The 16,551-nt window shown below is 32.7% G+C and overlaps 1 protein-coding gene across 1 annotated transcript; it reads right to left on the bottom strand.

The window, feature by feature from the left end:
• Positions 1 to 12,861: 12,861 nt before the first annotated feature.
• On the bottom strand, positions 12,862 to 15,202 carry LOC108903764 (dolichyl-diphosphooligosaccharide--protein glycosyltransferase subunit 2). Its single transcript, XM_018706052.1, has 3 exons — positions 15,051 to 15,202; positions 14,665 to 14,987; positions 12,862 to 14,426 (listed from the first exon to the last, which is right to left on the bottom strand). Exons 1-3 carry the CDS (start codon positions 15,076 to 15,078, stop codon positions 12,930 to 12,932), a joined length of 1,848 nt encoding a protein of 615 aa, XP_018561568.1. The 5' UTR covers positions 15,079 to 15,202; the 3' UTR covers positions 12,862 to 12,929.
• Between the last annotated feature and the right edge of the window lie 1,349 nt (positions 15,203 to 16,551).

Raw genomic sequence — 16,551 nt, 5'->3', positions numbered from 1 at the left:
TTTTGAAACTACATGTCGTCTACATCCATATCTTGCAATTTAGGCAGAAAAAAGTGGATGATCGTGACGTGATAGCGAGCGCCATTGACTATTATTAGCGAGCCATACACTTTTTTTTGTGACGCTGTATTTAGTCATGTGAAAAAAATCCAATATAACTGCTGTACATAATAAGACCAAAATATAGTGAACTTAGATTCAATGAAATTGAATAAAAAAGTATATATATTAGTAACGCAGAATGCAAATTTCAGTTTTCTAAATCACTACATATTATAAAACAAAGTCCTCCGCCGCGTCTGTCTGTCTGTCTGTTCGCGATAAACTCAAAAATTACTGCACCGATTTTCATGCTGTTTTCTCCAATGCATGGACTGGTTCTCGAGGAAAGTTTTAGTATATAATTTGTTAAGTTTTTGTATACATTAACGATATTTGTTGTAACTTTTTCAATTTCTATGAATCTTTGAAGTACGCAAAAAAAAGTTAATTACTGCAGACTCAGATTTTCGTTTTAATGTTGTGATTCTAAGAAACCATCATTTCCATTTTCCACTTCAATGGGCTCATTCAGCATTTTTTTTTATTTGCGTTACGAAAAGATATTGCAATTTTAAGGTTCTCTGCAAAAAACTAGAATTTTATATCGCCTGCAAGTCGTCCAAAAAAAATCATAAACTGGCGCGCCGAGTATCCTCTGAACCGGCCGGTGTGACGTCACCGCATGGGAAACCGATGCCGCATGCTTGCGTGTATTGTCAGTCAGTCGGGTAGTCGAGTTTTACTTGCATGTTAAGTTTCGATTGAGTACGGTAAGATATCGAATTTTGTTAGCAATATGGAAGACACAGAACAGAAAAAATTACAAATATTTTATTGTTCCCCAATGTGAGAGCACTTGTGTGAAGACGCCTACGAAAATAATAATGTCCACGTAATTCTGTCGTCTATAAGTCTCTATACTTTGATTTGCTTTTTTTAATATCTTTTATTTGAAAAATGGCTTATTTTGAAAGCGACAAAACTACCCTGCGTAATTTAGGTATGTAATAAATACGTTTGATCCTCTAGAAACACTATACACTTGTGTTTTCCATTGTTGATTTTTTTGTAAATATTATACAAATACCTAGAGGTATGTATTTATATAAAAATACATAATAAATATTATATTATTAATATATTTATAAGATATTAGATAGATTTTATGTAGTTTCCATGGGAATAAAAATAGTAATAAGAATTTTGTATTTGATTAGGTAAATCTTTGAAACCTGTGACAGAAACGGTTTCGTCCAATTAAACGCAAAATCCTTATTCTTTTGTATTATTCTTATTTACAAAACATCAAAACTTTCGCTACATACGTACTTTAAAGAAACTTTACACTTCATTGAAACGTAAACTTTGCACTTTTACTCCTCTCATCTCAGCACTGATAAAGTCGTGGTTTTTATTTAAAAAATCCATAACCATTAACAAACCTACTTCTGTCTACCTACCTACCTTTTTTTAGATTTACGCTAAAACATTCTGTAGAAGCAGAAACTCATTTGGAAGTAGCGCCAAGCCGGCTGACCGTCCCTTGCGGTGACGTCATTGCATTGCCACGGCTGATACAAATATTTTAAAAATCATACAGTTTGAAAACCGCCCAACTGATTGAGTTGAAATTTTCAGGATCACCTAATCATGAGCAATACTTTGTGTAAACAAATTAAGAACTTTTCGAAAATTTATTGAATGGCCCCATTCTCTTTGCTCTTAGAGCATGAGAGTAAATCTATTCTGGACAAAACGAGCACCTTCTAAGCTTTACAACGATATATTAAGGACTCAAACATATTAAATAATGTGCCAAAAAATATGATAACACAGAAAGTTTCAAAGGAAGTTAGACTGTTTTTAAAAACCGTAACATTGAAACGAAAGTTCACTTTTAAATTCATTGCAAACAGTTATTTTAATAAAGTTTTTACGGATTTCAAATGTTCATATAAAATAAATCTCTATTTTTCAAAATATTTCAAAAACCGTTACAGCTAAAGCAAGTGCAAGTGCAATTAAGTTAGTAACAGAATAATCTAAAACTATACTCATTTAATCGTTTGTCTACCTTTTATAGTTTTCGCGATCCCAATCGCCAAAATGGCCCACATGGTATACTTGTTAAAAAGTGCAACTAAGTCTATTTGCTAAAAAACTAATTTTTACTTAAAATTTATGTAAATATAATTGAACCTAAAAATTTAAAATTATAGTTTCTAGAATATTGTATTATATTTGTCGTGAACCAATTGTTAATTATTACAATCAATTATTTTGCCATATTTAGCCCTGTGTGGCGCAACATATAGAAAAGGCGATATATGGTCACTTTAAAGGAAGTAGGACTCTTTTCTATGGAAAGTGATGAAGATATTTTAATTAGAGGTGCTTATCCCGGAATCTTAAAATCCCGAAATCCTAAGCTCACATTAAATATCCCATCCCAAAAATCCCGATATTGAAAGTCCTAATTCCGGAAACTTCAAAATATGTTAAAAAGAATATAATACACGATATATTTTAATGGTATTAATACATTTTTCTTGTTTTAAAGATATATTTTATGTCATATACGTTTATGCTTTGACGTGTTGCATTTCATTTTACCTTTCAATTTAATAAAAACACTTAACTAAAATCATTTTCGGTACTAATCTAAGGATCCTAGAATTATCTCTTAAAATAATAGCCCGGGATTGGCAACTCTTATTCAAAGCGTCTGTGTGTAAAAAATACTAACAATTTTTATCCTTTTGACTTGGACAACTTATAGGTCAGTGTAACGTACACACACAACCCAGTGAGTGAAAATTACGTGTTATTTGTTATGGTGCTTCGATTGATACTCGAATTAATGTGCTAGATTAAAGTGCGATATGTACATAAAAAAATAATAAATGATGTTTAACGCGAAAGCCTTCGTTATCCCACGCTTGCAGAAGATCATTACCTAAGTTGCAAACCAACTGATATTAATCATTTTTGGTGGCTATAACACATACACTGCAATTGTTACAAATCTACAAGTTACATTTTGCTTGTAGCTACGAATCGTACTAAGTTCGCTAACACAACGAAATTTCCTACAAGTGAGGGAAATCCATTTGGCTTCAGAACTTGTAATAAATGATAGTAACGGAGACCAATTAATATTTCCTGTACTGATTTCACACACTACTATTGAGCTGTCGTATTCGTATAAGTGATGGTTCTTTGTCGAAAATGGCTTCAAAATCAATCGACAACGAATGGACCGATTTAACTTTTTAAAGTTTTACTACCTCGTGTCAAGGGATCGTACACATACAAAAAATATATACATGTCCAATTTACATGACTTCCCCCATCTGTTTTTTTTTGTATCTTGAAATAAACCTTATAGTTAGAATCATTTTGAATACTCAAAAATTAAGAGTTTACTACTTACCTGTGATCTAGAACTCGGTGTTAAAGTTTGGGCCACCATTTTAGTTGTACCCTAATACAGCACATGAACAGGTTGACCCAATAAATCTTATGGTTGACCGTCATTATAGGAAAACGGATAAAGCAAATAGAAAATTGCAAAAAAAAAGGGATCATTGATAGCATGATGATAAAAGTATTTGACAAAATTCCATGTTGGCGAGTTTAACGACTGTGGCGACATCGAAATTATTTTTCCCTCTTCCATAAATATGTATTTACATCATATGAAAGTTCTCGTTACTCTTAGCAACTTGTATTTTCAAAATGTCTTCTCATACAAAAGATATAAAATAACATGTATGTATAGACAAAAATATTAGTTCAACCAAGTTTGTTAGTAATTTCTTCAGCATTCCCGCGGAAAACAATATAGGTACCTACTTACAATGTTGATACTCATTATTGACATAATATATCTTTATACAGTCATATTTCTAACATCGAATCTTTATTTTTTAACATAAATGTAGTAAATTTGCAGAAAATAAAACAGGTCTGTAATGAACAGAAATATTAAAAGTATCATCTTTTCCACGACACACTGACAAAATTAGTACATACTTGATCTATTAGTGATTAAGATATCTGTACATATTCTTATATCTTTTAAAAGGGAAGAAATATCAAAAAGCTTGGTTAATAAAAGTTATTGATAAAAACAGTGCTTAGGGCAGTAAGTTTACCAATGTGGAAATATTTGTTCCCTGCATACGATTTTCCAAGGAGTCCAGAGGAGTCCAGAGACCTAGACTCCCTCATATACGCCCATCTTTCCGTTTTCTTGTAAAGGCGGCCAGCGTCGTAAGTAGATAGACAAAGCCATTTCTGGACCATATACTACACGTGTAAAGTATTACAAACCACTTCATGGTCACAAAAAACTGCGGATGGCATGTGTCCACCCGAAGCGAGCCGCCGCAAATTGCAGAAGGCGTGGGTGGTGGTCGAGGCTTTTAGGTTTTGCCGCCCGCATGTTGCAGATGGTGTTGGCGGCAAAACCTCGAACTAACCCCACTTTGGTCACTTCGGATGGACACGTGCCCTCCGCAGTTTTTGGGGACCGTGAAGTGGTTTGTAACACTTTACACGTGTAGTATGTGGCTTTGTCTACCTACTGTCGTAGCTAAGGGCTGGCCACGGGAGCGGCTGCCAGGAGCGCACTTGCAGTGATTATATTGTTTTTCTTCCTACAAAATACATTTTAGGGGGCGCAAAATTCAAATATTGCCCTGGCCGCTCATTGCCTTAGCTACGACACTGATGACGACCAACCATCATTTTTTGAGCCAGAGTGTACATATATACGACACACATCGTATTGCGGAATCATTAAAAATATACAATGTCGTCTAACTTGTAGTGTTTGTATTATAGGCCCCTGTTGCTGTTCTATGTGGGCAAATTCCAAAATCATATTTAAAAAAAAATTGTAGTCGCCGGATGGTGATTCACCAATTTTTTTTTTATTAAAAAAGTAATAAACAATCACTACACTACACTATTTTCGAGATTTAGAGTTAAAAAGTAGTGGTATTTGTTTACAAAGGAAAAATAGATAATAAAGTCCCAATAACTAAAATTCTAAATTTTATACTCAAATAAATAGTATAGCTACACAATTGTTGGTGACTTTCTTGTCTATTTTAAAACTTTAAGGACAAAGTGTATAACGAAGGCTTCTGCATATCTGTACCTTAAAAAGAACATGGTACTATGACCTTATTCACCGTATTCAATTAATGTAAATTTAAGGAGAATGTATAGTTTATATAAAAGGGAGTTCCGAACATGTAGGTTCATTGGATAAAGTGGCCGAAGCGGCTTTCGCTCTGTAATAGCCAAGTTCGTCGGTCCGTGCGCCGATTTCAAATATCTAGGCATTAGCTTAGTAAGAAATCCGTTGTTGATTGCCCAACTTGAGCAGTCGTCTGGAGGTGGCGACTGAAGGGTGTGGTAAGCGCGCAGGGACCAAACTTGCCCTATGTTGTGCATTCCACTCATTGTTGATCCTTTTATCTCTAAATATAATCAAATAAAAATTGACGGCTCTTCTTATGGATGTTATGAATTCCCCCACAGAGCTATTATGAATTTCAATATTATTTACAGATATTTTAATATCAGTCTTACCTTCTGGAAAGCTGTAATCCCCTTTGGGTGTTCAACTTCATTCACTGGGTACCATAGCACCCAAAACTTATTCCAATTTGCCATCTATAAATTTTCAACGTTCTAATATTTAAATTCAATTCAAATCATGTAAGGAAAAAATCAAACATATAACCTACCTACTTGGTATTGAAAAATCAGTCAGTATAAGTAAACTTTAAGGACGACAAAATTACGATCCCACCAACAATGGCGCTGAGGTGTTCCTTAATCCTTAATTCGACTACTAAACTTCTATAGGTTGTTTCTTGATCAAGATGAACACAAAAATTTCAAATGAACTTTGAGTCAATTTCAGCACCTTATGAAGACATAGCAACTCGAAGAAGACATATAGATAATGAGTAACCTCTAAACCATCAATGATGATGAAATATCAATTAATTAGTCTTTAGAACATTTATTCGTACATATATGAAAATTAACACCACAACTTCTTTTCATGTGTGTGTGTTTATAATAACAGTAACATAGTGTGAGTACACATGTTCGCAAGTGACCCATTTTAAGTATTACGTCAAGAACGCCAGCTTGACGCTGCCCGGACACACCAGGGTTCTCGAAATATGACCACGGCAAATTGGCGCCAGCGACCAGATACTTACACATATACAGGATGTTGCCCTTAAATATGATACAAGCCTGTAACTTCTTTATTTTTTCGCCGATTTAAAAAATTTTTATTTGGGAGTAAAGGGTAAAAAATGCTCTATCTAACTGTGATACTGCTGTTTTTATTAATGCAATTTACGGCCAACTAGGGTGCGTTTTCTTGACATCAAAACAGCTGATTGGTATTAGCGATTTTTTTTTCCAAAAAACAGATTACGTATTTTCATTCATCCCTTAAAAAGCCTTCCCACCAAGTTTCATCAAAATCGATACATCTTCAGGCGAGCACTTTATGATATCGCGAAATGTAATGCAATCCTGTAACATCTTTATTTTTTAGCCGATTTCAAAAAATTTTGAAATGTAGGATAAATAAATATATTTAACGCAATACATGGCCAACTAGTGCTTGTCTGAAGATATATCTAATTTGATGAAACTTGGTGATAAGACATTTTAAGGGATGTGAACGAGAATGTGATCTGTTTTTTGGAAAAAAGAATCGCTAATACCAATTAGCTGTTTTGACGTCAAAAAAAAAACGCGTCCTAGTCATAAAAACAGCAGCATTACAGGTTTTTTATCCTACATTCTAAAAAAAAATTTGAAATCGGCCAATAAATAAAGAAGCTACAGGCTTGTCACTTTTAAACGCGACACCCTATATATACCTGCGAACGACTCCACACCAAGACGACTCTCCAGGGAACGCTCGCCCCGACAGCACTTATTCTTTTTCACTAACTTGTTTTCATGTTTGAGAATCATGTTGTTTGCTGCGTTATGCGAAATAAACCAATCTAGTTGCACAAAAAATCGCGTAGCTTCACTGAAAGGATTGCGTCGGTTGAAACAATCACGTCGGGGTCACCAATTGAGGGTTGCTTTCGGTGTGCAGTAAAATAAAACTCTCTTTTTTTTTATTGAAAACAAGTTAGTGAAAAAGAATAATTGTTGTCGGGGCTAGTGTTCGCTGGAAAGTCGTGTTGGTGTGGAGTCGGTCGCAATTATACATACATATGAGTAAGTATCTAGTCTCTGGCGCCAATCTGCCGTGGTCCTCTTCCGGGAACCCTGGTGCGTCCGGGCGGCGTCAAGCTGGTTCTCTTGACGTAATACTTAAAATGTGACACCTGCGGACATGTGTACCCACAATAGTGATTAAATTTTATTCGAAAACAGCGTAAGTATTTTAGAAAAATTTTTATTGAAAATAATTTTTTTATTGTTAGTGCTTCTTTTTGCTACAGGGTCATAACTTACATTTTTCGTAACAAAAAATCGACATTTTTGTTATCAGGGAGCCATTTGATTGTGTACCAAATTTGGTACTGATGTTGGTGATGGTTCCTAGGTTTTAAAAAAATGCTGTTAACATCATTGTTAGGTATATCTTTGTAAGGAGTCGGAATTGATCAAGGATCACCCTGTAGAAGTGTGGCAGTCGAATTAAGGGACACCTTGTATAAAGGTTGGTCCTAAATTATCTTCCAACATTTAATATAACATAGATACCATTTTATACAATAAACTTTTTTCCTAAAATAAATTATAAGAGATAAGGGCGATGATATAAATATATTTTTTCAGTATCTTTTAAATTTAGATTTGGGATACGTACGTTTATTTCCTATTAAGATACGTCTGAAAAATATTGATCTCTATACTATTAAGAAAAAGAGATACTCTTCTTTAATTTTGATAAATCAAACAGTTGTCGAGAAATTCAACTTTACATATAAAAGCGAATTTGTAGCACTTATGTGCTTATAGTCTAAATATAACATACTTTGAAGAACATATTTTATAATAAACGTACCTAGATCATCTTGAGCAAACTTAAAATTGACCCAAGTGTTATCACAATAAAACTATTTGTTTTATAATTTTTTTTCGATGCATCTACCAATTTTATAAAATTTTGTAACTGCCTCCTCATATGTAAATCAGAATTTTTCAAAAATGGGTCAACTTATCACAATTTAATAGGATTATTATATTGTTAGCTTAATGTCTAGAAAAAGAGACTTCAGTTGCTGAACATGCCATTTGAATAATACTTCATGATTTAATGCTCAGATGGAGTAAGCCTTCAGAATTCATGAAATTCAAAATTCAAACATGATTTCTACGAACCTGCAAACGTATCTACATTATTCTTACTTTTTTATGTATATAGGTACCCTCTGTTCTCAAAATATGGAGAAACAATTCAGGACTGCCGCATTAGCTAAAAATACTAAGATTAATTCATTCATTTAATGTTAAAAATACATTGGCAAATCTGTAAGACTTGCTGCATTATTTAATACCAGTATAGTTATATCGAAAATCATCCTTAATCTAGTTGAGGAACAGGTTTCATAGACAGTGTAAGTTCAACTTCAACATAGATGTAGAAGAAAGGATCAACAATGGCTGCAGAGCTCTAAAATGAAAGATTTACTGCCATGTTTCCACTATCACCAGTTTCTCATTCTAGACCATAATCTTAGCCAGATAGTATTTTTAGAGCAACCCTGTAGGCCCCACATACCCCTTTTGAAAGTTTGCTTCGACAGTGAGTACTTCTGTAGACGCTAATTTGCCCTAGATTCTTAAACTGTATTTCAGGTTACCTTCGTATTGAAAATGGGAAAATAAAACGACCTGCCTTATTGAAACATCCTTTGTCTATTTTTTTGTATATAAAACCAGATAAAGCATATTTTCATGAATTTTCAATAATGGTAACTTGTTAATATGCAGTGTCTGAATCTAAAACCATAACAACCAGTGAGACCAAATACTTTAAGATATTTTACTTGTACATTGCTTACGGAACATTATTCAAGTAAAATAAAAATTTGTATATTTTCTGTTAATGAAGTAAAATTTCCATATGAGAGTTTTTAGAATTGGTATAGAAACAAATTTTACAAATATATAATATGTTATTAAAGCATTTGTTGCTATATTGTTATATAGGTATATTATTCAAATTGTATGTTTTTTTATTTGTAGCACAAAAAGCTAGGTCTTATAATAAATTTTATAATACTTTTTCCAGACTCATATCATAATCTTTAATTACAAGGTGCACCAATTTTTTTCATTGTGCTTAATAAGTACAAGGAAAAATACGATTTATATCCTCTAGCTGATCCCAAATATTCGATTTACAATTTACCAAATTTTGTCATTGTTATAATTAATTATTGATATAATTCTTATTAATAAAAAAATACTTCGTACACTGAATTTTATTGATATATGTAACCCCCTCTACATTAACCCATTATGGTCCTTTTTCACATATTGCAATTTGATTTGAATTTTTCAACGATCAATAACATTAACTTGTTTTATATTAAACTCTGATAAACATCTGAAAATTAATTTAGAAAAATTTATGTTGCATACTTATTTCACAACAGCAAACACACAGTGCAAACTAATTGGAAAAAAATAGCAATCACTAAATTCAGGAGATTTTTTTCTTAATTTACCAATTTTTTTGTCGCTTTAAATCTTTGTAAAATGTAATCCATTTAAAATAGTCAAATAATTCATTTTATTGAAGAAATTACTACACCTTTTGGGATATAGGTACATAAAACTATAGAAAAGGATGTCTTATGGATTTAACTTGGCTTTGGATAACCGAAAAGGATGTTTAATTTATGGACACCACATTATGAATATTTGCATTTTGCTTATAATTACCTACCAACACAAAATAAAAAAAAATAGTAGGTATAAACAAATCTCGTAGGAAAAGCAGTTTTACTAAACTCATATAGCTTTTAAGTTACTCGCTCCCTGTGCTCGCTCATACTAAACTTTGCTTTTCTAAACTTGTTTAATATACTATTTACAACCTAACAATAATGTAATAAAAAAAATAATGTAGCTCTAAGTTCTGAAAATATTAATTATGAACTAAATACCATTTATGTGGTAACATTAGGCTGATTAAAAAAAATTGACTATTTTTTTTCAAAATCCTCTCTGAAATAGATTCAGGGAGGTGAGAAGAGATGCCTGTAAAAATTGGAACTCTTAATATTAATATTTAGAGGTCGCACATCGCGATTTTCTATTAAAAACCAATAGACGGATTTAAATGACCAAAACGTATTCTTGTAGGGAATTGAACGTTCTACAAAAAATGTCCCTTATAATTTTTTGATAAACCTACTCGTACAAAAGTTATTCAAATTCAACGTTAAATTTATGTTATAATTACACTTTTTTCTCCAGTTTCAGGTAAAATGATTAAAGTTATCATGAAATATTATAAAAAAGGCATTTAAAAGTCAAAATTGATAAGCTTATCAAGTCTTTCAAATTAATACGACTGATAAACCCACCATTTCTGGGGCGAATCAATTAAAATACTTTTTACTGTATTCAATATATTTTGAAATTTTTTAAAATTATTTCTCTACAAATTATAAATGATTTTTCGGTTGTGATAGTGGAAAATTTTAAACTGTTATCAATTTTGACTGCAAGAATACGTTTCGGTCATTTAAACCCGTCTATTGGTTTTTAAGATATAAAATTCTGAAATTTAAAAATAACTTTTCCCATGTTATTTAAATGGAAAATAGAAAATCGTGATATGCGACATCTAAATATTAATATTAAGACTTCCGATTTTTACAGGCATCTCTTCCCATCTCCCTGAATTTATTTCAGAGGGGATTTTGAAAAATAAAATAGTCAATATTTTCTTAATCAGTCTAGGGTAACATGTATAACGTATACTTACCTATTTAATTTATTATTAATTAAATGTGGAAAAGGTCCATTGGGTAGATAGAAAAATTAAAAAAAAAAAGCAGATTTTAAACAATTTGGATTAAAAAGTATGGTTTCTAATTTACACTACTCAAGTATTAATGTACTACTAAACAATGGCATATGTGTTTACTTGAATGCATTATGTTATCGATATTAATATACAGGGTGTCCGCGTTTTTTGTAGTAGGACTTTCACAACTTGTACTAAAAGTCCTTTTAAAAATAAGTTCATGTAAACATATATGTATAGATGCGTCGTTTTCGATTTACAGAGTGTTCAAGTTTAAAATGAGAATTGATTTTTTATTCGTAAAACAAAAACCCCTTTTTAGACTTTGTTGAAACTTGGCAACTTTGTAATAATAATACTCATTTTCTCACATAATTTAATTTGTCCTATTTTCTCCAGTGGCGTCACAACAAGATACCAGCTTGATAAAAATAGAAAAAAATATGGTATGCCACTGCTTTTTGGTAAGTTTGAAAGTTTTCTCAGATTTAGCTATCAAAAATACAACTTTTTTGTTATTTACTTTTTTCCTATCTCGCTTTGTTTAGACAGAAATAAAACTTTTTGTTTCACAGTTTATTGTAAGATAATAAAAAAAATAAACAACATGGTATGGGAAAACAACTTATTGTATAAATAGACCTCAAAGGAGCTGTTCGAAATGCCTGCCATTTCGATCTACACACAAATTACAGCGACGTATCAAAGACCGCCTAACGTCTCTCAAATGATGTGGAGTTATTCTGAGAGCAGCGTTCCGGATTCGTCGTACAAGTTCCTCTTGCGAGTTAACAGGCGTAGAGTAAACTGCATCCTTAATAAATCAAAAAAAAAAAAAATTCAAAGGCGTTAGATCAGGCGATCGCGGAGGCCACCCAACTGGACCTCCACGATCCACCCATCTCTGTGGATACTCTGTATTCAGCCAGTTTCGTACCACCAAAGAGTAGGGCAGGGGCATCCATCTAATTGAAAAAACGAGTCCATTCTTTGTTGAAAAGGAACATCGTATAGCATGTTATCATGCTAGGTAGTTAAAAATTCAAGAAATAATTGACCGCTTAATCTATTGGGCAGGATGTAAGGTCCCAACAAAAAATCCTTGGCAACTCAAAAACAGACATATTCACGGCACACTTTGTAACAAGTAAATAAATAAATTAAGCAAATCTCGAGCCTATTCATGAAAATGTTTTATTTCTGACTAAACAAAGCGAGATAGGAGAAAAATTAAATAACAAAAAAAGTTGTATTTTTGATAGCTAAATCTGAGAAAAATTTCAAACTTACCAAAAAGCAGTGGCGTACCATATATTTTTCTATTTTTATTAAGCTGGTATCTTGTGAAGCCACTGGAGAAAATAGGATAAATTATGTGAGAAAATGAGTATTATTATTACAAAGTTGCCAAATTTCAACAAAGTCTAAAAAGGGGTTTTCGTTTTACGAATAAAAAATCAATTCTCATTTTAAACTTGAACGAAAACGACGCATCTATACATATATGTTTACATGAACTTTTTTTTAAAGGACTTTTAGTACAAGTTGTGAAAGTCCTGCTACAAAAAACGCGGACACCCTGTATATTGAATTATTTTTAAATGTGGAAAATATTTATGCAAATTGATAGACTGACATTGACTCTATTAAATGTTTTCATAATTTTTTAATGTGAATTGGTAAAAACAAACCAAAATTATCGTAAATTAATGTTTATTTAAAAAAATCTCTGTGCTGTACATCTACTTTTTGAATTTTTTAGTTCTATTTTATAATTAAGTTATGGAAAAAAATGTATAACAAAGAACAGAACACAAAGTGGAAATTAAAATAATTATTTATCAGACTTTTCTGGTTTTCTCTGCTTAGCAAGATTACTTAGTAACTTATGACCAGTTAAAAAGGTGAAACCCCCAATAGGTATCAGCCAAGCACATGTCATGAACATGTCTAGTTTCAACCAGAACAATGTAAACAGCCCCAATATTGATCCAAACCCTAAGTGGAAAGGAACTGCCAAGGGAGTAAAGTTGCCAAAGTTAATACCAATCTTAGCCCACAACATTAGCAAGATTAGCAAGGGAGCAGTTGTTAGTCCTGTGAAAAATAAAGACACTGGTTCTGGTGGACGTTTTTCTGCTGGCCTGAATAAATGTTCGATTTCAGGTTTTGGTCCTCGTGTTGATCTTGGAGGAGTTGAAATTTCTGAGGAACCCAGGTTAACTTCAATAGCTCCCAACGTCCAACGAATTGGATTCGTAACGATTGGATCGCCCAAGATAAGTTCCATTTCAAAACTATCAGTGAAGGATAATTCTGAAGCCAGATTTACTTCAACTTTATAAACTTTGCTACTGTCCTGTTCAGCGACGAAAATAATTTCTTTCTTGCCAGAATACAATCTCAAGAAAGCTTGATGAACAGTTCTTGAAACAGAAAATTTAACTATAAGGTGCTGACTTGAATCCGCTTGCAGCTTTGAATCTAATTTTGTAGAATATGTCAGTTTCATGAGTTTAGGAATTGAACTTCCATCCGCATCACTTAGGCCAATTTCAAAGGAATTTATAGTAAGTGGTCCTAAAACTCTAGTAGTAATTGTTGACGAGTGACTTCCAGCATTTACCGCAACCCGATAATATCCAGGGTCCAATTTCAGGTTCAAAATAAACTCAGTCGGTGTCTTTCCAGTAACTAACTGTTGTTTAGCCAGCACCACCACGTCATCAGATATTCTTGTAGCAGACTGAGCAATTACTGGTCCTGGAGCAGGTTTTAAAGGCTGTCCGAATACATCACTCACCTGTACACGTAACTCAGGCTTATCTTGGGGTATCTGTGCTGATCCTATTACCGATATACTAACAGGTGAAACACTGCTAGAAGCTAAAGCAACTGCTGCCTCTAATAAAGAAACAATGCCCTTCGGAGTTTGCACTGTTTTCCTTGTCAATAGGTAATTGGCTAATTTGTCAGCCTGAATCTGTGTAAATGGATTTGCTCCTGGTAAACGAAGTAAACCTGTAATTAATAAAGATGTAGTAGTAAGACCACCCTCCCACTGAAGAAGTTTGTTATCAATTTCATCAGCCTGTACAACTACATCTTCTATGCGGTCGTGCGCAAATTTCCCAGCATTTCCTAGAAGGGATGCTGCATGAAGAGCATGTCCTACATTAAGCAAGCCATCATCCTCCTTCAATCTAGCCTGAATGAGTTGGGCAATTTTGGCAGGACTTAGAATTTGATGTTTAATATGTGTAAAGATCTCCAGTGCGTATCGAATTTCAGGTATTGTTGATTTTTCACTTTCTAATATAGACTGAATATTCTGAAATAAGAATTTATTTGAAATTCATCATTATTAAATGAAAATTTTTATAAACTGGTAGATAATTTAAAAATTTTAAACTATGTAAAGATACTTAATTTAAAAATTTTCTAGTTATTTCAAATTCAGAAATAAACAATACAACTTTTAAAATGCATATAAAATTATGGAATAACAATTCAAATAACCATTTTATATTTTCAAAACTAAAAAATTATAAATTAAGGAAGATACATACCTTAATACTAGCATCAGTATGTAATTTTCCCTGGCAGCTTAATAAAGACCAAGTATTAAGAGCATTGAAAGTAACATCTACATTGGTTGTAGGTGTATAATATTGTTTGATATGAGCACATTGTTCCGAAATATAAGTTTTGGAATATGGTTCATTTAGAATCTTAAATCCTTTAGCTGCATAATAAGACTTCGAGATGTCATCTTGCTCGATTGTAAAAGCTTTAGCTAACGTGGTCAAAAATTTTTTTTTATCTGATGCACCAATATAACCTCCTATACTGGCTTGTGTTATAGTGCTGAATACTCCGAATAATAAGCAAACTGAAATAAAATTAAAAGATGAATACCAAAATACAATTACTTACGGGCAAAATGTATACTAACCTAGTGTAAATTTAATATACAAATTCATTTCAATGAATTATTTTTTCACCGGCACATTACAAATTTGACTTGACACGTATACCGTCAATTCAGTCTTGCGTTGCGTTTGAGCATTTCATTTGAGCAAACTCAAAATAAAAAAAGCTCCAATCAGTATAATCCACAGACCACAGTCTAATTCATCGATTCTATATCACAAATTAGTAAAAGGTTCTATAGATTGCTAACTCTACTTCCTGCAAACGCGCGTTACAGCGCCCCTTTTAACGCGTTCATTGAATGAACTTCACTAGTTGCATTTTTTATATACCATGTTTAATTTTATTATTGTTCTTGTTTATGGGTGTACAGGTCATCAACATGCTGAGTTAATAAATAAATTAACATTGGGCCATATTTATATTGAAAAAGTTCCCAAAAACTATTTCAAAATTGTCAATTGTGAATTTATATTAATGGTTTTTTTATGACGCCTAGGAAGTTCACGTTATCCTAAACCCATTGGATGTCTTACTAGGATTATCTTTTTTCAATTTTGTTCTGTTTTTTCGACTCCAAAAAAACATAAATGAATAAAACTTAAAACAATGATGAAATAAGACAAGGATTTAATTTACTTATTTATTGTACTCCTCAACACCTTAATATATCAAACCGCTAACATATTACAGCGGCGAAAAAAAAACATGGAACCAAAAAATGTCATTTAATGATTATAAGATCTGTCTACCAATGATCTGTAGTTAAGGAAACATTAAGCAGCCTTTGTTTCCTCTTCCAACATCTTCGCTAATTTAAATTGTACTATTGTATTATTATTGTATTATTAGAGCATATCTACATGGAGGAAGCACCGCGTGATAAAGGGTATAGACGCTGTAGAGAGAAAGGCTGGGTTCTTGCTCTCTCTCTTAATTTTAATTGACTTATACGATTGATTAAGATAATAAACAAACAAAAGTAGCATTATTTTTACTAAATAAAGTTAGCTAAGACAAAGTGAAGTAAAGAAGACTCTAAAAATAATACATTTATAGATTCATGGTTTCAGATTGTAAGTATTTTAAAAAGCTAGCTTAGTTGAGGTAGGGGGCCCTGCTAGTAGCAAAATCTTGCACAAGACTGCTGTGTACCTACTGCCCTAGATAAATGATACTCCTACTGCTGAAATCAGCTCCAGGTTTACTGCAAGATTCATTGTGCAATTGTCTTGAGCAAAGCTTTCAAAGTACTTTATCATTTTCTTTCTGTCACCGTCTACACCACAGGTCTACACTATTATCGCCGTAAGTGTGCCTCCTGCATGTAGTATTATGCTAAGACCATATTCGTTCCTGTCACAGACCACTTAGACTGGCTTAAAGAGCGACTTTGGTGAAAACACTTTGGAGCCTGATTTGGAGCCCAGCGCTCAGTCGTGTCCTAGCATTTGACGTGTACGCATCGCTGTGATTTCTATAATTAGACGTTTTATCATGGGCAAGTATATTGTAAAAACATT

This window comes from Anoplophora glabripennis, unplaced genomic scaffold (assembly GCF_000390285.2).
Source record: "Anoplophora glabripennis isolate ALB-LARVAE unplaced genomic scaffold, Agla_2.0 scaffold154, whole genome shotgun sequence".
Lineage (NCBI taxonomy): Eukaryota > Metazoa > Arthropoda > Insecta > Coleoptera > Cerambycidae > Anoplophora > Anoplophora glabripennis.
This window is presented reverse-complemented; position numbering and strand designations above follow the sequence as displayed.

Coding starts and splice junctions, on each gene's coding strand:
- LOC108903764 (XM_018706052.1), bottom strand. CDS start 15,078: ATGAATTTGTATATTAAATTTACACTAG. Junction 14,988..15,050: donor GTATATTAAATTTACACTAG/GTTAGTATACAT, acceptor ATTTTATTTCAG/TTTGCTTATTATTCGGAGTA. Junction 14,427..14,664: donor ATACTGATGCTAGTATTAAG/GTATGTATCTTC, acceptor TTCTTATTTCAG/AATATTCAGTCTATATTAGA.